This window comes from Populus euphratica, unplaced genomic scaffold, assembly GCF_000495115.2.
Source record: "Populus euphratica unplaced genomic scaffold, PopEup_1.0 scaffold440.1, whole genome shotgun sequence".
Taxonomy (NCBI): Eukaryota; Viridiplantae; Streptophyta; class Magnoliopsida; order Malpighiales; family Salicaceae; genus Populus; species Populus euphratica.
The window spans coordinates 226,827-253,577 of NW_011500108.1; the positions used below are offsets into that span (position 1 = coordinate 226,827).

The following is a 26,751-nucleotide window of genomic DNA, read 5'->3' on the forward strand; positions in this document are numbered from 1 at the left end:
AGGCTGTTACATGTGCGGTTGCACCCTAAACGCTCACGTGGCATTTATGATACTTGCTTGGGGGTAGGCACCCCAAACACACACATGGCATTTAGTAGTGCTGGGAGTGAGTCATGGCTGCACCCCACTTGGGGATGCCTGGTGCTTGAGTCTTGGCGTTGGACTCAAGAAGAATGGGTCTAGTGTTAGGACTCACGATCAATGGGTCGTGCATAAGGGCCCAATTCTATGGTGTACTTCATCGAGACCTAAGGTTTTTAGGTTCTAAAATTTTAATTATTATTATTAAAATAATTTTTTTGTATTGTTGAGGTAGAGCCCAGCAGACACGTGATTGGCAACTCATTTTCATTCTTCTTTTTATGCGCGTCGTTCAACAATTTTCATACAATAGGGCCCCACTTTGATCACGCCAGCTCATCTTGTCACGTGAACAGCGAGGTGCGCATCCGCATCATCTTCTAATGCAGGCGCATGCACACCAAGATTAACCTCCTCTACCAAGGCACAAGGGGTGAGGTCTTGACAGGTGCACCGATTACTGACACGTGCGAAAGCAGTGTAGCCTCTCATTGGATGGTCTTAGACAGAGACGGTTACTCAATAACAACGATGACATCGCCACGTGGCGAGAATCATGGCTGTTGGTCAGGCTTGAGTGGACGAGGTAACCGTTGGCGTGTTGGATTTGTCCGTTGACATTCTTAAATGTCAAATATGCCCCTTCGTAGCATCACTGGTATACGTGGATGTTTAATGTTACAAGGTCTTGAAATGCTTGTAATTAAAACAAATTATTGAAGGTTACTGTTATTTTATTTAATTATTTTTATCATTAAAGATTTATGTTGCTTTCTTTAATTATTTAAATTGGTAGTTACTTTCCTCATTAAAGGTTTATGTTACCTTTTTCTTTTCTTATTTTTCTTTATAAATAACTAAAAATGAGGTTTTTTAACCTGATTTATCAAGAAAATAAAATCTAAGGTTGGATTTATTTCTCATAACTATTAATGTATTTTATTAATATTATAGTCACATTTAAAATTTTCATAACAAAATTACATTAAATTATGCATCATATATTAAAATGATATATGGATGAGGTGATAAATAATATATATCTGATCATTTCTATTTTGTTTGAATATAAATTATAAGTGATAAGACTTTTTTATACAAGTGGTAAGAGATTGGAGGTTTATTTATTTACTATTATTTTATTTATTTGAATTATGTTAGTAAATATATATTATAGTTAATCAGTTGTTTACATATAATATTGATTTTATTTATATAAAATATATTTATTATCGATTAAAGCTTTATTTATCTTTAATATTCAATTATATTATATTAATGAATTTAATGTTTGATTAATAAATCAAGAATAAAAATAAAATTCATAGAATAAAGCATTGTTGCTAAATGTTTTTTGTCGATATTCTATTAAGTTTAAATATTAATTAGAGCTATTAAAATTAATATATATTATATTTTTTTTATGAAAAGAAGTGAATACTCTTATAAACTGAGATACGATGGATATCTAAAATGTATATATATATGCTTGTAATATAATATATACATTGATTTGACCTGCAAAGATTTTTTATATAAAGAGCATTATACTTTGATTCTGATCAAATGTTGTCCTAATTTAGAGTAAGAAATATATATATATTGGGTATAATATAAACTATTTGAAGGTATATGAGTAATGTAGAGAAAATTCATCATCCTATGTGAATTAAGAAAAATATTCCTTTTATTCTTATATAATATTGATTGTGAAATTCTTAGTCAATATGAAATAAATTTTAAAAAAAGTTTTAAAATCTTATTCAAATAATTAATTACTATAATATTGAGAATTAAAACAATTTAACAAAGCATAACATATTAATGAAATGATAATGATTACACTAAGAAACTGATCATTGAAAGGTTAAGTTAAATTACTTACAACTTTTTAAATATTTAAGAAATCATAATAGGTTATTGAACATTTTACTTAATATTCAAATATAAGTCAATTAATTTTTGAATTGATAATAAATTAAATTGTTACATTTATTTAATTTTATTTTATTTAGAATTATGACTTATATTTACACTAACTTATTAGGAAACCTAATAAATCATATATTGGTTAATGAAATATGACTTGATTGTAAATAAATTTTAGAAATTAAGAACTAAATTGTAATTAATACATGGGATTATAAACTAAATATAGACAAAATCAAGTAAGAACTTGATTAAATAATTTTCTAAAATTATTATAAAATAATATATGTAATATTATTTAAGGAAAAAATTAATTTTCTATCATTTATAATATTTTTAGATTTTCTATAAATAGAATGTCATGCCTTTTATTTTCTAAGAAAAAGTAAGTAGAGTACAATACAAAAATACTTAAAAAAAGAGAGCTGTCACTTTAAGGTTTAGAAATCCTTTCTTTTAGGAATTTCTCATCGGTGGTTCGTATGGATTATTGTTAGATTTCAGACACTTGAACAACTTATCGTTTGCAACAACTAGCCTTGAAGAATTCAAAGCCAAAAAGTATTGCTCTTCAAGTAATCTTTTTGTAAACCCTGAACAACTTTAGATTTGTTTAATGAAATCCTTAAGACTCTTAAAAAAATTAATTTTACTATTATCGTTGCGTGAATGTGTTTTAAAAAACCTAATCAAACATTTAGATAAGTTATGGTTTGTAATAACTAGCTTTGAAGAAATTATTTAAAGTTGAAAAGAACATTTGATTTCCAGATAGTTTTTGTATAAACTCTAAATAATTTTAAATTTATCTAATAAAATTTTTAAGACTCTTAAAAAATTTTAAATTTATCATTTTCACTCTACATGTGTTTTAAGAAATCTAACAAATTACTTGAGTTTTTTAAACCTCATTATTTATATTTTTTATTGATTTTTTTTTTCTCTTTTTTTTCAGTCCATTTTCTTGACCTCGAGATAATATTTATAGGTCTAGACAATTTATAGAACTATATATCTATTTAGAAAATTCCATCCAATGTCAGTGGCAAATTCGTAGATAAAACATCAACAAGGACTAATAGTGGCAGGTGCCCAGCTCCAACATATTTAGCTGACAGTTCTCCTGATGATTTCTTCAGGTTTTGCTTCTTCCCGGGTTCAACCAAAAAAACATCACCTCCAGTTTCATGGCCACCTTCTAAAATCTATATTCAAATGGATCTGATCGGACCTGTTACCCTTTACCAATTCCAATTGCCATCGTTCAAGTCATAACAGGTTTCTTTCGTTTTTAAATCCCTAAAAAATTGCAGCTTTCATTGATTTCTCATCATTATCTACCTATTCCTGTCCTCATTGAACACACTTTTTTAACAAAAAACCAGACTTCCACAACAAAATTTTAGTCCGAAAAATTTGAACTCTCAGTTTTACTAGTCTTGTTCGGTTATCCAAGTACCACCCGTATAGAATCTTGCTCCTTTCTTGCTAATCCAGTCACTTCGTACATCAATTTTGTTATAGACTAGAAGTATGACTTCAGGTACGAGACTACCAACATGGAAAGAAAGAGAGAACAACAAGAGAAGAGAAAGGAGAAGAAGAGCCATTGCAGCAAAGATATTTTCTGGGCTAAGAATGTATGGCAACTACAAGCTTCCAAAACATTGTGACAATAATGAAGTCCTTAAAGCCCTCTGCAATGAGGCTGGCTGGACCGTCGAGCCCGATGGCACTACTTTCCGTAAGGTACTTTACTTTTTACTCGTGTATTCATCATCTGTATTTCATTTCTGCTTAACTTTGGTTTTAGGCTTTTAGGTAGCCAAAACTTGAAAAAGTAACAGTTTTCGTGTTTTAATTTCGTTTAATGAAGAAACAAAAAAAGAGAAGTGATTAATTTTCTTATTACTTGAACATGAATTCTGGGTTGCTTCTAGTTTGATTAGTTTTGTCTGTTTAATCGCATTACTTTCCTCTCTGTGCATTTTAGAATCATTCATGACTCTGTTATCACAATAAGCGTTGAAAATCACAAAAATACTATGAACCCAGCTCCTGCATTTCATGATTATTGCTCAATTTTGCTTAAGCTAGCTTGGCAGTGGTTACTTTAGGTGTTAACTGGGTGAGGCTAGTTGTGGCGCATATTAACATAAGCTTGACATTGCATGCTAACGTGCACCGGCTTCTGTTGCCGTAGCGGTGGCGTTACTGAGGTATTTTTCTTCTCTCTAAAGCTGGTGTGATCAGTGGGGTTAGATTCGTTTGCTGATTTTTTTGTATCGCCTTTCTGGGGTTTATCTCCAGCGCACGTTAGATCGTCAGCCTTGTGTTTTATTGGCTGCTTTTTTTATGAGTGCGGTGTTCACCGGCGTACGTTAGATCCGGTCAGCACTGCTTTAGCGATCTTGTTTCCTTTTTAAGTCTGGGTGATGTCAGTGTTTTTGCTTTCTCGCGTGAACCACAAGATTCTCTCTTTTCTTTCTTCTTTCCTTCTTTTGCCAACCAACTTTAAGACTCACTTTGGTCTGTTAGAGATAGCATGGAGCAGCAGCACAGACCTCCTAAGAAGACCAAAATGCCCTTGAAAACAACATGAGAGCCGTAGCATGTGGATGGGTGGTAAAGGGTCATCTTGACTGTAGGGGTCTGGGGCTCTCTTTCATGGATTTGTTTGAGTTGCTTTTAGTTCCTTGCCAGTAGAAATGCAGACCCTTTTTTCATTTCTGTTCAGTTTCCCATTTGGGAGGTGTTTCTGCTGGTGATAGTGTTGCTGCTTCTTTTGTGGAGTTCCACTGGAGTTAAATTATTGTTCATCAAGTTGAGAATAAATTTACGCAAGTCTAGTAAATAATGTCTGTTGGGCTTGGAGATTGTCAAACTACTTGTCTTGTTGGGTTTGCGGATCGTTTTAAGTCACCAACGACCAGATCACAATGGTTCTGTTGGGAGTTGGAATGCTTTAAAACTTTTTATAGAACAATAAAGTATCTTTCGTAGGAAAAAAAAAGTTTGAGGAATGTTAAAGATTGTCAGGTGATCTCCTTTCAAATGAAAACCTAATAGAGATAAGATCACAAAATATAATTTATATAATTCTTTAACAAGAAATTCAAGAATAATGATATTTCCTGAGCTAAAACTCATTCATCCAGATGTAGGGTGGGTAACTCCAGGGGAAAAAAGACGGCAAAATTGTCTCCCCATCTATATGATATAATCTAGAGGAATGAAGCATTGGGAAGGATGCAGTAGTGGATTATAGAGGAAATTTATGGTGATTGTTGAGAGTAATATCTGTATCTTGTGAAGAAATGACCTGTCGGAAGTGAATTTGTTAAATGTTTTTCAAAAATGTGGATATTTATCGTTCATCCACTGTTAGGTTTTAGTTTATCTATACGTAAAATTGCTGGCTTATTTCTCTAAATTCACTTCCAATTCCATGCGATATTTTCCAGCTGCTTTGGTCATTTTATGCCTTCTTCTGTTGTAGGCACGTGTTAGAGCTCCTATCTTTGCATCCTGATACTGCTTTGTCAAATGCCAGTGGAAACTGACTCGTCCCTGTTACTAGTATGGTTGAAACTTTAGGCACTGTTCTTAAATTGGATACTGGCATGCACCGAGGATATGCTTGTAAGGCTGGAAAAATATAATTTTTCATCAAAATAATGCTGCTTGTTTTTGTTATTGTTAGGCAACTTGTTTTTGTTATTGTTAGGCATATTCTTTGCAATAGCCTTACCAGTACCACTTTGTCAAGTGATCTGTGGTGAACTTTTTATGACTTCGTTGATGTTTTCTCCAAGCCCCTGGTTTCATCGCTTTTTTTCTTTTTTTAGGGATGCAAACCTGTAGAGCGCATGGACATTCTTGGTGTTTCTGCAACAACAAGTCCATGCTCCTCGTACCACCCTAGCCCTTGTGCTTCCTACAACCCAAGTCCTGGATCCTCTTCCTTTCCCAGTCCAGCTTCATCCTCGTATGCTGCTAATGCCAATATGGATTGCAATTCCCTCATACCATGGCTCAAAAACCTCTCATCGGCATCTTCATCAGCTTCCTCCTCTAAGTTTCCTCATCTCTACATCCATGGTGGCTCCATAAGTGCTCCTGTTACTCCTCCTTTGAGCTCTCCAACTGCTCGAACCGCTGGAATAAAAGCTGACTGGGAAGACCAATCTATCCGCCCAGGCTGGGGTGGGCAGCACTACTCCTTCTTGCCATCTTCAACTCCACCGAGTCCTGGTCGCCAAATTGTTCCCGATCCAGAATGGTTTAGGGGGATTCGAATGCCACAAGGTGGTCCAACGTCTCCCACATTCAGCCTAGTTGCCTCCAACCCATTTGGCTTCAAGGAAGAGGCTTTAGCTGGTGGTGGATCCAATGGTGGATCCCGCATGTGGACTCCAGGTCAAAGTGGTACATGTTCACCTGCCATTGCAGCTGGCTCTGATCATACAGCTGATATTCCTATGGCCGAGATTTCAGATGAGTTTGCATTTCGATGTAATGCAACTGGTCTAGTGAAGCCATGGGAAGGAGAGAGGATCCATGAAGAGTGTGGATCAGATGATCTAGAGCTTACACTTGGGAACTCAAGAACCAGGTGAGCTGGCGTGGTATTTGATTAAATAGATCAAATCTACTGTTGTTTACTTGAATCTTGTTGAAATGCAGATAAACAATTTCAAAAATGAAAATTCCCGAGCGAGCTTCCTTGCATGGACTTTCATTGTATGTTTTTGCTACTGAGTTGTACAAGGGATCTTGGTGAGTAATTAGCCCTTGCTGCTCTCTGCATGTTTATTTATTTTTCACTGTTTGCTTTAACTTATTCTGGATAGCATATAGATAGTGCTTCAAAGTGAGACGTGGTTTCACCCTTTCACTTGGTTAGTTTCACTCTAAATTCTATTGGAAGAACAGCTTCAACCGGTCGTCTTCCTTTAGTTTCTGGTTTCACCCTTTAGTTTCATGTGAATGGAAATGTAATTCAATGGCCAAACCTTTTGCGAAAATTGGAATAGAGTGGGCTCTCCAACCATGCTTTTTGTGTATTCTTTGGCATTGAAATGTATTGTTCATATTATCATTGTCACTTCCGTTTTAGCTTTTATTCATTACCCTTGTTGCGCTATCATGAAGAAAATATTTCTTTACAACAGATGACAGATGGGTAAATTGATTCAATCCTATTATTGCAAGTAGAGAGTGCGTGAGCTATCATCAAGCAACCACTTTATAGAAAATGATGACTGTCTTGGACCAGATCATTACTAGCTTGCCACCTGAAATCAAGAAATTAGAATGGCCAAATGTTATGTCTTTTTGAATGCATCGAATATCTTTTGACCAAAACATTTGAGTGCCCTGTTCGTGTGGTGCCACGTGCGATATCTGACCAGGAGTTTTCGTAGACAAGGAGGGTGCAACAACCACAAAGATAGGCTTGGCTTGGCCCCTTCGCTTTAACAATTTTTCAAAGTTTTCAATCAAGTCTTTTTTACTAACTTGTCCATTCTTTGCCTTATCACGTTGGTTAGACCATCAGTTCTTGTCTCCAAAAACTATGGAATTGATTCAGGTTTTGATGTCCTCCACCTAAGCATGTTGGTGATGGAAAATGGTTCAGTGCGTTTGTGTGTGTGGGGGCGGGAGTGAGAGAGATAGTGAGACCTCTTGCTAACAATCGCTAAGGCTGTGTTCATCAGCGATATTGAATTATAATGTGGAAATTGTACAGTTGCAAGTATACTCCTTTCAAGTGAGCACCCAACAAATGCACAGCGTTGTTGATCAGAGTGATTAGATCATTAATATTGATTCCTTCTAAAGCCGCCGCCGCAGCCTCCTTAGAAAAAAAAATCAAATACCATCGGAAGACCTGCAAAGAGAATTACAGAACATGAAGATCGACATAAGCAGAACGAACAAAAGATAAGAATTTATGAGATGGGAAGAGCATGTGCTAAGAAAGCTAAGTATATCGCTTATATTTGATGAACAACGCAACACTCCCATCCATGAGGACCGTAGTCAATAGATTACTTCCTGAAAACAATCAAGAGGATATGCACGGACCAAAAAAGAAGTTTTACTCAAGAAGATTGCAGCTATAATTTGCAAAAAAATTTAACCTGAACAAAAAAGTTCAAGAGATACTAAAAAACCAATGTCAAACGCTAATATCATTAAAAAAAAATATTAATCTCTATTAATTATTCAAACTCATAATATTATTCATTATGAAGTAGTATATATAAAAAAAATTATGAAGATCAATTCCTAAAAAAAAAAACATTGAATAATAAAATCCAAAAAAATAAGAGTCAGAATAAAAACATTAACAAAAAGAAAAAAATCAAAAGAATAAGAGTAAAAAAAAAACACTTTAAACTTAGTGTGGAGTGAAATTAAAAACAATAAAATTTGTATAAAAGGATCAAGGAAAAAAATAAAAAATAAAAAAAATAAAAATCAAATTGAAAACATTAGTAAATGAAAAAAAATAAACATGTGGAATTTTTTAACATGTTTTTTTACATAATTTTTTTTTAAATGTAATCAAAAAACTTATGCACATATATGATTAAATAAATCAAGAATTATTATATAAATAAATGAAAAAAAAAGTCATTAACGATAAAGAAAAATAAGATTAGAAAAATTGAGAGACAAATATTTAAATCGCAATGAGGGTCATTTACCCAACTATGTTTATTAAAATTAATTTGTAATAAAAATTGATACACATATAAAATTTATTAAAAAAATAAAAAACATATTATGCAAGGTTGTACATGTTAAAAATATTATAAAAAATAAATATTTTTTAAAAATAAATTTAATATATATAAATATAAAAAAATCATAGATCAATTACTTTAACTTCTTCAAAAAATTAAATACATCCAATATAATTAAAAAATAATTATTATTAAAAAAAGGGTAAATAATCAAAAACAAAATCACCAAAAAAGAGTATTACTGAAAATATAAATTTAAAAATTATTTTAAAAAATACATACAAAAAATATTAATTTTAAAAAAAATAAGATCAAGCGCTGCTAGGTCTAGTAAGTCAGGCCAAGCACCTGATCCATCAAGAAAGGTCTTGCATGCAAACTTTTATTTTTTAAATTTAATAAAGTGAATGATTTGCTATTTGCCTCAATTTATTTTGATTAAAAAAATAGATGATACGTTGTCTAAAGCTCCCAATAGTGGCTAGAAAAATGAGGTTCCTAATTTTTCTTTTTAAAACTCATTTTCAATTTCTTTTCGATTCAAAGCATCTAGAAAGAACTTTAGAAATCTTGTTAAATCAATTAATGACCTTGAAAAATACAGAAAACCGCTAGATTGTTTTTATAAATCAACAGTTCGAGTCTCACAAATATCATGATCACTAAAGATTTATATGATTGTTAACTTTAAAATTCGTGGAATTAATCAAGGTATACACAAATTAACCTAGATAATCTAGTTAATAATAATAAAAAAAAAAGTGCTCAGTTACAAAGAATCTATACAGTACTAGTTGGGGTTGTTTGCTTTTACTCCATTTTGTTTTTTGTTCTTGGACAAAAAAATTATGGCAAGAACCATTCACGCTAATTCAACTCACATCACTTTTTATTTGCCCCATTTAATTTATTTGATATGATTGCTATCCTGCAATGGCGCATCCATAGCTCACAAAGAACACGACCACCTTTGACGATAATCCGTTACCTTGTCCTCAACTGATGCCCCCTCTCCTTAACCTTAACATTGCTAAACCAGTTTCTCATCTCCCAAACGTTTTTTTCCCCTCAAGACGTGCATCATTAAATTCTCATCTCATCTATTCCTCAGTTTATGGACAAGCTGCTTCTGACAGTCAGAACTCTTAGTCATGGAGATGGGCGGACATGCTCTCAGCAGGAAACAAGGATGCATCCCTTTCTTCTAGGTTCATATTATCCAATTCTAAAGAGGGATTATTATGAGGGGAAGGAAAAAGATTATTCTTTTTCACCTTTGAGTCTCCACTTTGATCTCCTCTCTCTTGCCCTAACCAGACAACTAGAGAGAAGAAGGATTGCTTTACATCCATCCTCCTCCAGCATTTCAGATTACTCTTTCCATCTCTATCCTTGATCCTTCCACCGAACAAGACCTTCAACTTAACAGGGACTTCGCCGTTGTGAAATGATTCGGCAACACTGCTCTAATGGTGTATAGCTTATCTGTCTGCAAAATAACATGTAACTGTCAACTTTCTCATGCAAATAGGGTCAACAATTAAAGAAATACAAAGCTAAGGAATGTGAATGGAAGAATTCCAGCTTCCATTTCTGCTGCTTCTTCCATAGCTACACGCATTCGAAAGTGCAACGAATCTCAAAATCCCTCAATCTAATGCAAACCAATTGAGAAAACTTCGGGTCTAATATTCAATGAATATTCAGACTCATAATTCATCTGTATAAAATAAAGTCTCGAGGTGTTCCTGAATTTCAGATGCAATCAATCTGAAAACCCTTCAAATCTAAGACAAAGCAGTTGAGGAAACATGAGAATTAGAATTTTCTTTTTTTAAAAAACAAATGGTAGGGATGGTGAAAAGATTGTTACCCTAGCACTAATGTTTTTACCATCCTACTCTTTTGAAAAAACTCATATGCTAATGGATAAGGGTTTGATTGTGTATGCAATAAGATAATTTCAGCATTTTCAAATTGTCGGGGGCAAGACAAATATTTTTGTTTTTAAATACACAATAAAATAACATTAATATCTTTAGACGTTAGAAATTCTTGGATGCCATAGTGGATATATTTATACTTTTATATTAAATACACACAACAAAATAATCAATTTTCCCTTATAAATAGAAAAAAAAAAAACACGCACGCACACAAAATTAACTGACAAAGAAGGTTTTTTCATCCTTTTTATTTGATAAGCATAGTAAAAATACATGCTTACCCTTGAAGTTCATTTTTTTATGTTTGGACATGAGGGTATTTTTATCATTGTAGTTTCAGGTTTTTCATTGTCAATGGGTAAAGTTAGGGGCATTTTAATCCTTTGATAATTAAAAGCATTAAGAAAAATTGTTTACATGTATCAGCCACTACATCATCTTTAGATGATGTGTGTGCATGATTTTGATGGCTTAAAACATAGTTTCAGAGCAACGTTTGATTCTTCTCGGTGTTTCCTCCTGCCAACCGTGTATATACCAAATGGTCTCTAGTGGTTATTTTTTGTTCTTTTTATTTCTTGATGTTTATGCCCGACTTGCAATTTTTGAAATCAACCTCTTAACTTCTCTTATATTTTAATTTAGTCCTTAGTTTTTTGGTTAATATTTATATTATTTGAAATAATTTATGAAATTTTATTTTAATTTCATCCTTATTTAATTTTTTTATTTATCAAATTTGATCCTTATTCTTTTAATTGCTAGTTGTATAATTTGAGTCTTTTTGATTTAGTCATTGGTCTTTTGGCTAATATTTGTTTTATTTTAAAGAATTTATGCAAATGGGATTTTGTTTCAATTTTATCCTTATTTGATTTTTTTAAATTGTCAAATTTGGTGTTAATTTTTTTAATTGTTATTTATATAATTTGAGATAATTTTTAGAATTGATTTTTTTTAAGATTTCACCCTCTGTTATTTTTTTTTATCACATTTTATCCTTATTCTTTTTTATTGTTGGTTTTTTTGTTTTGCCAAATTTTTTAGGTTGATATTTTTTTTAATTTAAATTCATCCTTAAATTAGTTTAGATTTGAACTTCTTGACTAAGCTCACATCTAGGATTTTACTGCTTACAAGTTTAGAAAATTAGCCCAGCTCTAGAAGATTCACCCATCATAAATTTAGGTTTTTTAATCAATTTTTCAAGCTAATATTTTTTTAATTTTATCCTTTGATATTTATTTAATTAAAAATTGGGATTTATTTTTTTTGTTTGCTATCTACATCCATTGTTTTGTCCTTCATTTTTTTTTTCCAGTTGGATTATAAGAGCTTTTTTATTTGTTAATTTTTGTATTCACAATAAATTTTTCTTCTTAAATTAAATGCATGCCTTATTTAGATTTTGGAGTAGTTCAACCCCTAAAGTTTCAGATTTCCTATAATCTAGTCCCTATTGTTTTAGAATTCACATTTTAGTACCAAACTGTATTTTCTTTACTTTTCAAACCATAAATGTTGAAATTGAAGAGGGAAAGTCATAATCCTATGTTATTTATATAATTTATCTACAACTCAATACACATTGCTAGCACTAGAAGTTGACCTAACTATCCTTTCACCATGGTCTTGTAAGAAACAAATGGCTTTTCATGTGCATATCAACATAGATATTCCTCTATAAATTCTTTTTGTAGAAGATGTATCCTTACAACATCTGGATCGATAAACTTTTTATTTTTACACATCTTACATGAATATCTAATACTATCTCCACTAATATTTCTTAGATTAGATATTATATAATTAATAAAATCTTGAATCCCATTATAATAATCTAACATTCACAATTCTTGGGGTGAATCTCAATACATCCATAAACGATCATCCATCACTTCTATCAAACCTATATCAAATAATGATGACAATATATATTAATTAACTACATTAACTAAATAAATTTGTAAAAATATTGGTTTAGCTCAAGATTATTCAACCTATTTTGATGATTCTCTTAATTCATTATCAATTATCTACGTAGATATAAATTTGTACACATTAACAAAAATTACAACTCAAAAATAAAATTAACAAAATATAAAACAAACTCGTTAAACAAGTCATTATTTATTTCACCACAAAACACCTAAGTCGGTAATTCGACATAAGTTTCAATAATTTACAAACAGATATAATTTTACAAAATCTAAAACAAATCATAACTCCATAAAACAAGTTTTTTTTTAAAAAAATAATAATAAAACAAGTAAACACCCTAACAAAATACATAAACTCCAAAAATATGTAATAAATAAATAAATTAACATTTTAAAATTTTGTTCAAATTAAAAAAAAAAGAGAGAGAGATATTTGCTTACTTAAGTAGAGAATCCTCAATAAAATTCTAATCAGAACACAAATACTGACAAATAGGATATTGATAGGACTCAAAAAGTTATGGGAGGTTGAATTGTGTTAAGATTGAGGGGGGTTGTTTTGTTGCAGAGAAATTTTACAAGGAAGATGCAAAATTAAGGAAAGGGAGAGAGGAGGATCTAGCGGCAGGTCATATATTAAATATTATCAATGGTGACTATATCGGCCATTCTATCAATATTAATATCATGTTATTGTACAATTTGCTTGTTTGAATCTCACTGTAATGCTTATGGTAATTGCATTTGTAAAAACTTACACGTTATCGCATTGTTTGATTTTTTTTAATTCCTTCTATTCCAACTGTGATTCCGTCAATATATACTGACAATATATTTATGTTGGTGTTTACTGTTGGGGTTAGCGATGAAAAAATTCGGTTAGTAAATATAACAGTAAAATATTACAAAAAAATCTGCCGGTACTTCCATTTGTAATCACCAATTTTCTGGTGGTGATCACCAAAAAATTTTTAGGAGAGAGAATGGTTAAATAGCAACATTCCAGCTACAAAAAAGATCAAGATTTGTGTCAACAAGTTTTTGTTCTTGAAAGTGGTGCAATATCAGTGATGTTTCTCTATGAACATCTAGAAAAACTAAATTAGGGTTTGATTTAGTTTTTTTTTATTTGATTTTCATTTTTTATAATGATTTTGGTTTTTTTTTTGGATTGGCAATTGATTTTTTGAGGTTCATATGGTGTTTTTGAGGTTTTTTTCCATGTAAAAACAATCTAAAATTAGGTTTTGGATTCAGAAGCTTAAACCTTGATGTTTTGATCACGAGAGGTAATTAGATAGTGTACCGACAAGCAACTTGTCACTCAATTATTGCAAAAAAAAAATACAAATTAGAGCATGTTGTCAACTTCTTAGGAAAAAAATTCCCAGTGCAAGCCTAGGCGTCGTGCCTAGGATTTTTCATTAAAGGTCAAGCACGTGGACCTAGCCTTTCAGGCCCATTAAGGGCTGGCTCCTCTTACTTTTTTTAAATTGCTTTGTTTAGCTTTATTTTTTAAATAGTGATTGATTTATTTATATTTTTTTAGTTTTATAATATTCTAAAAAGAATAATTTAATTTGTCTATAATTTATTTTCTTTTGTGGTAATATAATTAACTTTATTTATATGATATTTTTATAAAATAAATGAAAATTAGCCTCTAAGATGAAATAAATGAAAATATATAAAGTGAAAATTAATATAAAATCTTTATATGTGTGTATATCTTCTACTTCAACTACGAAGATTAGCTTTCCACTTTTGTTTTTAACTAGTGTTAACAATTTTTATTTATTTATCAGTTCATAAATTCTTTTGTTTCATTTTATAAAGCATAAAAAATTTGTTTTCATTTATTGATTAATTTTTTTTTTATTATACATGAAAATCCATCCATAACATAACTGTTTCCTTCTATTGAATTAAGAGTGTGTTTGGTATTGTGGTAACTGTTGTGACTATGGTTTGAAAAAAATTATTTTTATAAAAAGTACTTTTAGTTAAGTTTGGTTAGAAAAATATATGTTTGGTTAAAACTGTATTTAAAATTGGGGTTTAACAAAAAATAATTTAATGTGTTTGGTTAAAAGAATGCTTTCTAAATTGAGGTTATAAAATAATTAAAAAAATATTTATTAATATTAATGGTTTTTAATTTAAATATTGTAGATTTAAATATTGTTATTACATAATAAAATAAATAATATTGATATTAAATATTTTTTATTGTTCCATTAAATTATGTATAATTTCATAATGTACGAAATATATTTAACAAGGACTATATTTTTCATGATTTCTTAGCGCATAACAACATCAGATAAGATATCATCACGAACAAAATTGAAGTTGCGATCAAATTCTATATATGCTACGTCATCAAGTGATCTCCTTCTAATTTTTTTTTAATAAAACATAATTAAAAATAAAAATAAAAATTAAATTTTTTTAACTAGATCAGACTTCGCAAGAATAAAATTGGGATTACGATCAAATCTACAAATACTATGTCATCAAGCAATCTTCTTCTAATTTTTTTAAATAAAACACACTGAAAAAAATAAAAATTATATTTTTAATTCAAACCTGATTTAATATATTTAACTTTGAACCGAACCCGAACTTGCGGGAACAATGGAGAATAACTCCCCTGTTCACTTAATTAAGTGAACACTGGAAAGTTTACTTTCCATTGTGCAAAGCAACAGCAGGAAGAAATATGAAAAAATTGCTTCAGCTGGAACTACAATTTCACTTTATTTTTTGTAGGTCTCATGCATAAAAATACAATAATAACTTATAACCAAATATTATATTACTGAGTTTGAAAAAAAAAACAGCAGTTGCCGCATAGTTAAACGCCCACTAAGATTGAAATCCTACCCGCAGCGTAGATCTAGTACAAGGCTAGTTGTATCTAAAAGTCACATATTATAAGAAACTCCAAAAGGCATGACATAAAAACTGTAGGATTTTCCACCGTGGACCAAAAATCATTTCACTGTGGACTCATTGTGTAAATTGTTTTTCTTTTTAAATTATGGTCATTAAACTTTTTTTTAGGGTGATTTCATCCTTTCATGACTCAATTGAAGGATAATTGTTTCAAATTTGTAAAGAAAGAGCAAGAATGAAAAAATAAATAAATGAAAAGGCAGGAGAAATTGGGAGCCAATTTCAAAATTGAATTGAAAAGTTAACTTTAGTTGTTCCACTTTTCAACTTATAATTTGTTAGTTCCTCAATGATTTGTAAATTTAATTTTGATCCAAAACATAATTTTAGTTAGCATTTGGTTCGAGAGAGGAACTCTTAATTGATATTGATTCCAACCAAAAAGAAAACATGGATTTTGATGTTAAATATTTTCATTTAATTCATAGAGTTTGGTTTAGGTGTTTTGTAATACCTAATTCTTAAACATATTTTTCAATCAATTTTGTTATTAATTAATTGTAAACTAATTTTTTTATTATGTTATTTTTATTAAAATTCTGATAAAATTTCTCTTAAAATAAAATATATCAAGTTATCGATAATTTTATGTTTCACAAATAAAATTCTCTAATGTTTTTTTTTCCTTGATCCAATATCACGTCTCATTTCCACATCAACACATTTTCCACAAGTTCATTACTTCCTAAAATGTTAACATTACATAATAATTTTTTATATATATAATATTAACCAACCACACACCATGTACTTGAAAATATGTTTTTGAATATCAATCCTACAATTATAACACAAAACTTTAATGTATTTAACATTTAATTCACATATATTTATAATAAAAAATTAACAATACTAATTACATCTTCATACTATTTCATACATATGTCTTATAAGTCACACCTAATGTTATTATATTACATGAATTAAAACATGAAGTATTCTACTTTTGAAGCTAATGTGAGGAATCTTAAAATAAAACAATAAATAATACAAACAAATCAAATAAATAAAATAATTTAGACAATAAAGAAATAAAACAATATTTTCACTTTTATCTTTTCATTATTACTACATATACTTTACTTGACAATATATGTATCATCAATTTGATATTAACACCAATTTTTGAATTGATATTATCAATCATTATCATCTTAATATAATTAATAAAAAATATATCGATTCAAATTACTTGATATCAATATATCTCTGGTCTTAATGACTAATCAATAAATATCAATGTTAATATTCTTGTTTTTCCTTTCATATTAAAACAACAAATCAATAATGTTGATATCAATACCCTTTTAATAACATGATTAATTTTTTTTATTATCCTAAAATGACTAATAAATAATGTTGATGTTAAGAGTCTTTGACACACTAGCCTCCATCCTAGAAATGACTAATCAAATTATAAATTCTTATTCTTATTCCTCTAATTCTTATTCTTATTCCTCTAATTTAATTATTTATATATTAAGTCAGATCAATGACAATTTATTTAATAATTAAAATAATTTTATCAATAATAAAAACTAGAAAATAGATGTTAAATACCTATTTGCTATTTGGAAATTGCAATACCTGGCTTTTCTTATGATCAAATTAAAAACTTCATCAACAACATATCCACTTATCAAGGTAAATTTCTCAAAATTATAAACCTAGTTATCGCTCTAATCCCATCACAAACACCATTATTTTTAGTAAAAGAAATTCTCAACTTCAAATCACAATTAATCAATAAAAATTTATAAGAGGAACAAGTTTTTTATCCACTTTCCTTTTGACCATTTGGATCTCAATATTTATTTATAAGTTGTTTGGAAGCTCAAGAGTTTTTTTGTTTATAAAAATATTAAAATAATATATTTTTTATTTTTTAAAAATTATCTTTATTATCAACATATTAAAATATTATGAAAATACAAAAAAATTAATTTAAAATAAAAAATAAAAAATTCAAATTATTTTACAAAAACTTTTAAATAAAAAATAAAAAAACCTAATTTTATTCATAACTTATAATATTTGGATATAATCAATGTCTATTACTTAAGTACACTCATCAACACTTGAATGTGTTTTGGATAAGGTTATTGTTATTTTAAGTGTTTTTAATTTAGAAATATATTAAAATAATATTTTTTTAATTTTTTGAAAATTATTTTTAACATTAACATATTAAAATAATCTAAAAATACAAAAAAATAATTTAAAGCAAAAAAATAAAATTAATTTAATTTTTTTTAAAATATTTTTAAAATATAAATACAAAAATAAAAATATCTAAAACATAAATTTGTAAGACTTGAATTTATCCACAAAGATCGTTTTCACCATCTCGGTATTTGGCAAGCCAAAGACCCTCCCATCCATCGGCTCACCGAGCCAGCTCCATTATTCCCTGACAAGGTTGCAGCCTTGGAACCATTACCACCTTAAAGCCTTATCACGATGTCAATTATGTTTGAACTTAAGATCACTTTGACTCGCTGCTGGAACATCCCATCTGCTATTCACCAAAGGATATTATATTTTCAAATATTTTTTCATTATAATATTTTATCATTTTTTTATTATACTAAAAAGCAAAAAAAAAAAAAAACCCCTGACTCCAAACTCCAATTTTTATTATACTAAAAAGCAAAAAAAAAAACCTCTGACTCCAGACTCCAACTCCATATAAATATTTAAAATTAAAAAGGTGATTGAGAATACAGTAATAATTGTTTTTGAATAAAAATATAAAATATATTTTTTATTTTTTTAAAATTATTTTTAATACCAAAATATTAAAATATTAAAAAATTAATTTTAAAAAAGATAAAATTATTTTAAGACGGTGACAATCACGTCACATTCATTGAATGTGGCATTCCGGTTGCCCTCTAATAAAAATCTCCATCCTTAGCTAGTCACAGGTATTAGCATCAACGTGGCAGCAAAGCAATCTATATGCGCAGTACACCCCCGGCTCACGTTCTCACGCTCTACCCCTTTCACACTAAAAAATTCGCTTCTTCATCAATCTCCACTCTCCGTTTAGAAAACACGAAGCCCCAATTCTCTCTTTCAAACCCCTTGTTTTACACTTTGACTCCTCTGTTTAAGCAAAACAAACCCTAACATTCATTCCTTTTAAATCGAAAAAACTAAAAAAATAAAATTCTGATCTCAAAATCACGTCTTTTTTTTTTTGCCTAAAAGTATAAATCAAAGCTTGAAATTTTGTAATTTCTGATTTATTAGCTTTGGACTTTAGGGTTTCTCAGATTCTACTTCAGAGTTGGAGTTTTTGGTTTTTAATTTTGTTTTTGTTATCTTTGAAGCGGATATTTTTTCTCTCTCGTCATATTGAAGCTGTTTTTAGTTTCGATCATTTCTACAACTACCACTGTACCTAACCCAGGCTCACCCTTAGAGTCTTTAAACTTTTTCTGTTAATAAGTCACCAAAACCTTCAATATTGTGTGTTTTCAACGAATTTGTCTAGTACCCAATAGTGAAAATCACATGAATATTTGAATTTCACAATCGAATGTCGGTAGAAAGATCATTTGAAGCATGGGAGGAGGTCCAAAGGCATGGCCAGGACTTCGCAGACCGGCTAGCTCAGGGCTTTACAGGCCTTATACAGTCACATATAACTTACCCACCTGCGTTTTCTTGGCCAAACCCTCCAAAATCGAAGCTTTTCGATGTGGAATTTCCGGGACACGGTTTTAGTAAAGGGGATTTTAGGGTTTTGACTGATAATTCTGGGATAAATGGGTTTTCGGCGATTTTGGATGTTGGAAATAGGATTGGACAAGCTGGGGCTGATTTTGGTGCGGCTTTGAATGGGATGGTGCATCAGTTTTTTAGGAGATTGCCGGTGCCGTTTAAGCAGGATGAGACTGGGGGGGTTGGGGTGAGGATGGATGGTAAAAGGAATGAGGTGGGGTTGGGTTTGGAGGGAGAGTTGGGTTTGGTTAGTGAGAGGTTGAGGGATTTTGGGTTTGTGGAGGATAATGGTGGTGGTGGTGGTGGAGTGGACGGCTTGTTGGAAGAGGAGATTGGTGGGTTAAATTTGAAGGGTGTGGGATATCTTGGTAAACCACAGGTAATGACTTTTAAACGCGATTTTGTTTAAGAATTTGGTTGTGTTTGTTTTGCTAGCGTGGAAAGTCCTTATTTCATTCAACAAACTGTAATTTATGTGTATTTTCTAATGCTATTGAAGGAATAGATTGCCTATTAGATTTATAAATTAAATTGTCCATTTAACTGTTTGCTGTGAATTGATATTTTATCTTTTGAAACTCGGTTGGGAAAATTTCTTGGTTCTACAGATTTATGGAGGATATGATTTGATTGATTTAGAAGTGCACAGGAATAGTATGTTACACAGTCTAGATAATAGTGACTTTTTTGGAAACAATTATGCATTGGTAGCTATAGGACTTCCTGTTTGAGAAAGACCATGTCTTTTTAGAAGTATTGGCTGGTGCAAATTTGATAATAGTACAGCATTCAGTCTAGTTAGTAGTGCCTATCTGGAAACAACTGAACGTTTGAAGTTTATGCCATTTCATTTGATAACGGTTGTGTCTGAAACAAAGAAAAATGAATTACACCTGCCTCCTTTCTCCTTTGGCGGACATGCTTTGTTTTAGAAGCAGTTTGTCTAACAAATGCTGACTTGCTTTCCTTTTAAGGTCATTTGTGTTTGTTATATTCTCATTAATGATCTACTTTTGCTTTGTGCTGTATGTTTAACTTAAAGTTTCAAGCAACTTAAAAGGCTTTGAGAGGAGTATAATATCCTTGTGGTTTTCATTGTTTCTAAGTAGAACTTGTCCTTGGATAACGTGGTTGATCATACGTATAGAATTACCTGTTGGATGTGGTTTTGTAGCAAGGTCGCATTTGATGGAATCTAGTCAAATTTTATGCAACTGAAGGAGTGGTTCTATGGTGTAACCTGTCATTGATTGCAGAATGTGTCAAAACACAATTTGCTTTGATGTTTAAATTTTGCATGATCTGAACAACATAAAGCAACCCTTGCAGAAGCCACTAAGTCTCACTGTTTTGTTTTTTATCATTATTGTGATTTTTTTTTTGTTTTCAGTTGATTCCTTTTAATCATCAACACATTGATTAAGAAGACATAATCTCACTAATTGGACCTTTATGTGGTTCATGCCCAATTTTTTTTTATGTACTGGTTTTTCTGTGCATATCTCAACGGATCATTTGAGATTTCCTTCTTCTTCTTCTTCTTCTTCTTTTTTTTTTTTTTTCCAAATCTCTGTATGTTTCAGTTTGGTTCTTTTTGGCAACAAGGTATAAGAATTGGTTGCATGTATCAAAATTGGTTGTGTTGTCTGATAATGTTCTTTCTATACATGCTTTCATTGTAGCAATTTATTCAAATAGGAGATTCTGCAACCATAAGTGAAATGCATGAAAGACCGGGTGGGGTAATAATAAAAGGGCAATAACATGTTATGATTATATGTAACCCTATGTTCTTGGCTGGAGGTCAGTTCAGTTGAATTATCTTGATTGTGTTTGATATAGTAGTGTGAAGAGGGCAGTAACATGGAGCTTGGTTCAGTTGAATCATTTTGTTTGTCTGTAGTTTTTTATCCTCTTTAATTTTTTAATGGCCAAAAGAATTTTAAATACAGACGGACAGCAAAAGTTTCCCTGGTGTAGTATTTTTGTCCTGTTGCCCTTTTTGTGATCATAATTGAAGGCTATCAATTTGGCTTAAATTGTATTCCATTTGTGCAGTTTATTTGATGATTCATTTCCACTGAATGCAGGGGACCCTAAACATTACCTCAACTTATGACAGTAGAACTCACAACATTGAGAGTTCTTTGGTTGCAAGGGGAGATTTATGGAGAGTAGAGGCATCACATGGAAGTTCCATGTCAGAAAATGATAATTCATCTCTGTTCCTAGTCCAGCTTGGACCTGTGCTGATTGTGCGTGATTCAACCTTTCTTCTGCCTGTGCATCTGTCAAAGCAACACTTGCTTTGGTATGGCTATGATAGAAAGGTATGGCCAATTTTCTGTTTACCTTGCTGAAATGTGAAAATAGATGCAATTGTAGAACTGTGGAAAAAGATGCTCAAGCTTTTCAATATTCTTTTCTAAACCTTCAATCAAACAAGGAAAAAACCTCATCTATCCAATAAATGTATTTGCTCTTAAGCTTCAAATTTTGCCTGAAGCTTGAAAAGAAATGGCAATAGACTATAAAGATGTGAGCTTCAGTATCACTAAACATTAGTTGTTTGCTCAATCCTAGTTGTTTTATTGATCTCCAGCTATTCCTATTAATTGCATGTTGTTAGCTTTATGGCAACCTTTCTTCTGTACTTATTTTTGATGTTACAATTGTTGATTTTTGGTGCATATGCTGATATAGACTTCACCATCAATACCTATTATTTACCTTTTAGCTTCTGTATCTTAAGATCTTCCGTTGTTGATCATGTTTTCCTGCCTTTATTTGATTTGTCTTTTTGTTTTTTTAATACAGAACAGTTTATTGGAATCAGTTTTTTCCTTGCACTATACTAGAATCTGCATTTGGATGTCTTTTTATGATTGCTTTATGAAATTGTTCATCTCATGTTTTATTTTTCTTGTTTCTTTGTCAGAGTGGAATGCATTCTCTGTGTCCAGCTGTGTGGTCAAAGCATCGAAGGTGGTTGTTAATGTCAATGCTCTGTCTCAATCCTATAGCTTGTGTAAGTTAGAGCTCGTTTTAAGATATGAAAGGCATTAAAATCAGTTAATGTTCACTTATCACATCTTTTTAGAGGCTTAATCAAAGGTGTGGGTAGCCAAAAGCAATAGGCTGTATTCTACATCTTGTAGAATCAATGAAGAAGTGTATACAGGAAGCATGATCCTTTGACTTTGAGTTACTGTTGTGGGATAGGATTGTGTTCCACACTTCTTTATGGCATAATGCTTTAGGATTTTTTAGCTAGTATTCAACAGAATCAAAGTGCTCTCTTGTGTTTGGTTCTTTTTATTGGGGTTTTCGTCTCTAAATCCTTCCCATTCAAACAAATTTCCTTCTTTCATCCTTCCCTGAAAGTGCACTTTTGTCAGTGCTTGATGTTTCATAGTTGAATTTTCTTTCTATGTAGTTGTTTCACTGTCATGAAAATCAACAATTGTCATGCCATTTCCCCTTCTTCAGGCCTAGTACAATTTCCTTAGGGCAGGAAGTGGTGCAGGGCAGTGATATGGATGGAAGTTAACGCTCTATTTAACTAGGCTGAAATTCTAAATTCAGATTTAGTTTGAGTGATGGGGCAGGAGAGCTTGTTGAAATTATTTTCAAGTAAGAATATCAGAGCAGCCATGCCATCCTTCCTCCTGTCCTCAAGCACAAATCTCTTCCAAAATAGGTATCATTGCCTTTGCTGCTGCCTGGTGATCCTATTGAGTACAGAAGCAATAACCTCTGTAATGAAAGCATGAAGATTAGGATGCAGTTATTAGTCTTTTTGTAGCATTAAAATATGTTGAACTAATTTTTCACTTACTTACCTTTCCTTGATCTCTTTCAACATGCAGTCATTTGTGGATTTACAGTTTCCAAATGGGCAATTGACTTATGTATCTGGTGAGGGACTGTCTACCAGTGCTTTTGTACCTCTTTGCGGAGGTCTTCTTCAAGCTCAAGGGCAATATCCTGGGGAAATGAGATTCAGCTTCTCTTGTAAGGTCAGGTTTTGAACTTGTCAGCCAGTACTTATGATTTCAAGATACATTAGCGGATTTCTCTGAGTTGATTTTAGTGTGATCTAAGGCCTGTTGTTCTGAATATTTATCAGAATAAGTGGGGAACACGAATCACACCGATGGTGCAATGGCCTGACAAATCCTTTACATTAGGTTTTACACAATCTTTGGCATGGCGGAGATCTGGTCTTATGGTGAGGCCAGCTGCTCAGTTCAGGTAATGTTCTACATTCATATCATTTTCAATAAAATTATAATCTCTCTTTGTTTTTCCATGCAAGTGGAAGAGATGAGCAAAGTAGCTGTCTTAGTAATGACTTTGGCCTTTGAACTCGAAAGTGCTTCCGTAATTTGTGAAAAAGAACATGGTTTATCAGGCTGATTCTTCTATTTATATTAATTACTTCTGCTTGCAGAGCTCTCCAAGTTCCTTGTAAAATGTTAATTTAAGTTATCCTGTGGTTCCTTTTGTACCCTGGTCTGGTTATATGTAATTCTGGACCAATCTACAAAAACCAGGAAACTCAATGAACTAGCCATTAAAAAAGGAAAAAAAGGTGGAATAAAGGAATAGAAAAACATAAATAGTAAATCCTGAATTACCTGCATTGGTGACTGCAGAAGCAACAGTGAAGAACAAACAAAAAAAAACAAAATTGGTTACTCTGTGTTTAAGACTACCATTTGTGCTCTAATTATGCCTTCACTTCTGAATGTTAGCATATCTGTTGCATTGGGATCATTGTGATGCCATGTTACACTTAAACTGCACTCTAGTTTTCCTTCAAAACTGAGAAAATTTCATTGAGAAAATGAATATTGCAAAGATATAACTGAATACTGGTTGTCATCCAAAAAATAGTATACTGAAGCCAGAAAAAAGTAGAAAATATTTCAGAACGGGTGTGTTTGAGATTGTGGTAGCGGTTGCGGTTCAAAGTGTTTTTTGTTTAAAAATGCATTAAAATAATGTTTTTTTTAAATCATTTTTAATATCAGCACATCAAACTGATGTGAAAATATATATATAAAATATAATTTTTAGCAAAAAACAAAAATTTCAAAATTTGAGGGAACGTGGTTTACACCGCGTTCTCAAACAGACTCTAATCCCCACTGTGCTTGTTCTGTTACATTTACTTAAACTCACTGACAGTGCAACTATCATTTTCCTGCTTATAAAGTGGCATCAGATGACCATGGTCAATAGGAAACAATCTGCACATTACTTGTGTTCTCCTTTTAGTTATCCACAGATTTCCTCAGAAGTTGGTCCATTGGGTTCATAGTTTACCCATCAGAAACCAGGGTCAGTCTGCATTTCTTGATGCTGCCAAATGAAAGCTGGACCTATTTTTTTTGTGGTCAATCTCAGTTACTTGTTTTAATCAGTGTTGCTCCACTATAAACAATTAAGTGGCCATTGGATAACATGATTGTTTTATTGGGCCATGACAGCCTGCCTTTAATTATCTTATTGATACGTCTTGGGCCTGATTGTATCCCGATATCAGTTATCTCATGCTTTTGGCAAAAGCATGAATAATTATATTGGTGAAACAAAGTAGTTCTTGTTGGGGGTAAAATGTACATGCCAGTTATGATTTGAATATGTGGTCCTCCTATGTTTGCAGAACCTGTTTTTCCTTGCCTTGCCTTGTACTTTGGTGTATTCACTTCACTCTTATTGTGTTTACTCTCAAGCAAAAGTTTCAGCTTCTATGGTACTGTAAGTAAATATAATTATCTTTTCTACTTTTAATGACGTCTTGTCAGTTTGTGCCCCACTTTTGGCGGAAGCAATCCTGGGTTGCATGCAGAACTGATTCATTCAGTGAATGACCATGTGAATCTGATATGTGGCTGTGCTGCGACAACACACCCTTCTGCATTTGCATCGCTATCAGTAAGTTGTAATGTTGCATTATCTGGTGCTGGTCTCTATTTTCTTATCTTGATTATACATCTCTGGTTGGTAGGATCTTTAGTTTCTTGGTCCATCTTTTACTTTGTTAGCTAACAGGATGGGCCCCAGGTACACAGGAAGTTTGCACCTGGTCCTCTTCATGAAAATCAGGATAAAAAAATATCAAAATGTTGAAAACAAAAAGTAAAACAGAGAGATACGTCAAATTATCTTCATTGTAACTGAAAGAATCTGAAGATGCACAGGTTTAATCTCATGCACCCTTCATGCCATAGGAAATATTCTAATTCTTTTCCAACCCATTAATCCACATTGAAATGAAGAGGTACAACTTGCTAGTTCAACTTTGATTGATGTGTGTGCACAAGTTTAAATGCTGGAACTTCCTAACAATGAATTGGAAGACAATCCATCAATTCACCATCCTGTTTGAGAAAACTAAATCACAAAAAGTTCACCAAAATAATTTGAGAAAACAAATGTAGACAATGGATGCCAAACCATTGGAATCCTTAATGATGGGGTTATCCAGTTCCGGTCTGTCCTATCATCATCATTCACAATGTTCCCTGCTGGAGCTATGTTGTGTTGTGGAGATGCATCTAGGATTGTATTTCTTTGCCCAGAGTCCTGATATGCATGAAAATCATATGTTTTGAAATAACAGGGTGCAACTTTTGACCATAATGAAAATTATGGTTGATATTTGCTTTGAACTTTCCCCTAAGCTACTCAAAACTTCTACCTTCAGAAGACAATCAATCTGAAGTCAACTCCTAAGTGAAACTTCAGGCTGATACATGTAATATTTTGAAAATATTGGGCAATCGGGTCACAAACTGAAATGAGAGTGAGAAAGTTCAGGAAATATTTGGGAAATTCTTGCTTACATGAGGAGGCCACTAATGTCAATAATCTTCACCCGCCCTCCTAAAATTTCTCGTATACAGATACTTTGTGAAGACAACAATTGAACCCTTTTTGCAATCATGAATTGCCCTAGCTTATCAAATCATCATTTTGAATTTCATATGGCAAATCATCATTTCTGAAATTTAGACATTGATGGTAGGGGGCAGTGTTATTCATCATTGTCTAACATCCATTTCTTTTATGTGGCCCTTTTGCAGATTGGAAGGTCTAAGTGGAATGGTAATGTTGGGAGCTCAGGATTTGTTCTGGGACTCGATGCCCCACTCTCCAATGTAGGCCATCCTTCCTTTTCTGTTCAGATAAATAGCGGTATTGAGTTTTGATTGTTTTGCCCCGCATTCATGCTAGTTGAAGTGTAAATAGTCACTACGCTTTTAATCATATCAAACCACGTTGTATATCCGACTGTTTTTCATCAATCATAGTTTACCCTTCTACCCTCCTGTACTTGCATGTGCTTAGTGTATTTGCAGTTCTTTGAAAATAAATAAATAAATAAATAACCGGAGGACTAAA

At 31.7% G+C, this 26,751-nt stretch overlaps 2 protein-coding genes across 4 annotated transcripts; both read left to right on the forward strand.

The window, feature by feature from the left end:
- Positions 1-3,046: 3,046 nt before the first annotated feature.
- Positions 3,047-7,268, forward strand: BEH4 (BES1/BZR1 homolog 4). Of its 3 annotated transcripts, XM_011004461.1 has the most exons (3): positions 3,047-3,759; positions 5,859-6,625; positions 6,697-7,268. In XM_011004461.1, exons 1-3 carry the CDS (start codon positions 3,544-3,546, stop codon positions 6,698-6,700), a joined length of 987 nt encoding a protein of 328 aa, XP_011002763.1. In that variant the 5' UTR covers positions 3,047-3,543; the 3' UTR covers positions 6,701-7,268. The 3 variants fall into 3 exon arrangements, with proteins under 3 accessions (XP_011002763.1, XP_011002762.1, XP_011002765.1); XM_011004460.1 differs by having other exon boundaries at positions 5,859-7,268; XM_011004463.1 differs by lacking the exon at positions 3,047-3,759 and adding an exon at positions 3,817-4,229 and having other exon boundaries at positions 5,859-7,268.
- Positions 7,269-18,534: 11,266 nt separating this feature from the next.
- On the forward strand, positions 18,535-26,688 carry LOC105109682 (uncharacterized). The gene is made up of 7 exons (XM_011004464.1): positions 18,535-19,717; positions 21,429-21,668; positions 22,277-22,366; positions 23,208-23,357; positions 23,468-23,592; positions 25,152-25,281; positions 26,433-26,688. The coding sequence occupies exons 1-7, from the start codon at positions 19,154-19,156 to the stop codon at positions 26,556-26,558; spliced, it is 1,425 nt and encodes a 474-aa protein (XP_011002766.1). The 5' UTR covers positions 18,535-19,153; the 3' UTR covers positions 26,559-26,688.
- The last annotated feature ends 63 nt before the right edge of the window (positions 26,689-26,751 follow it).

Bases quoted from the DNA above. Each gene is read 5' to 3' on its own strand.
- LOC105109682 (XM_011004464.1), top strand. From the start codon at position 19,154: ATGTCGGTAGAAAGATCATTTGAAGCATGGGAGGAGGTCCAAAGGCAT. The intron at 22,367-23,207 runs GTAAGTTAGAGC...TTCAACATGCAG, and splicing joins GTCTCAATCCTATAGCTTGT to TCATTTGTGGATTTACAGTT. The intron at 25,282-26,432 runs GTAAGTTGTAAT...GCCCTTTTGCAG, and splicing joins CTGCATTTGCATCGCTATCA to ATTGGAAGGTCTAAGTGGAA.
- BEH4 (XM_011004460.1), top strand. From the start codon at position 3,544: ATGACTTCAGGTACGAGACTACCAACATGGAAAGAAAGAGAGAACAAC. The intron at 3,760-5,858 runs GTACTTTACTTT...TTCTTTTTTTAG, and splicing joins ATGGCACTACTTTCCGTAAG to GGATGCAAACCTGTAGAGCG.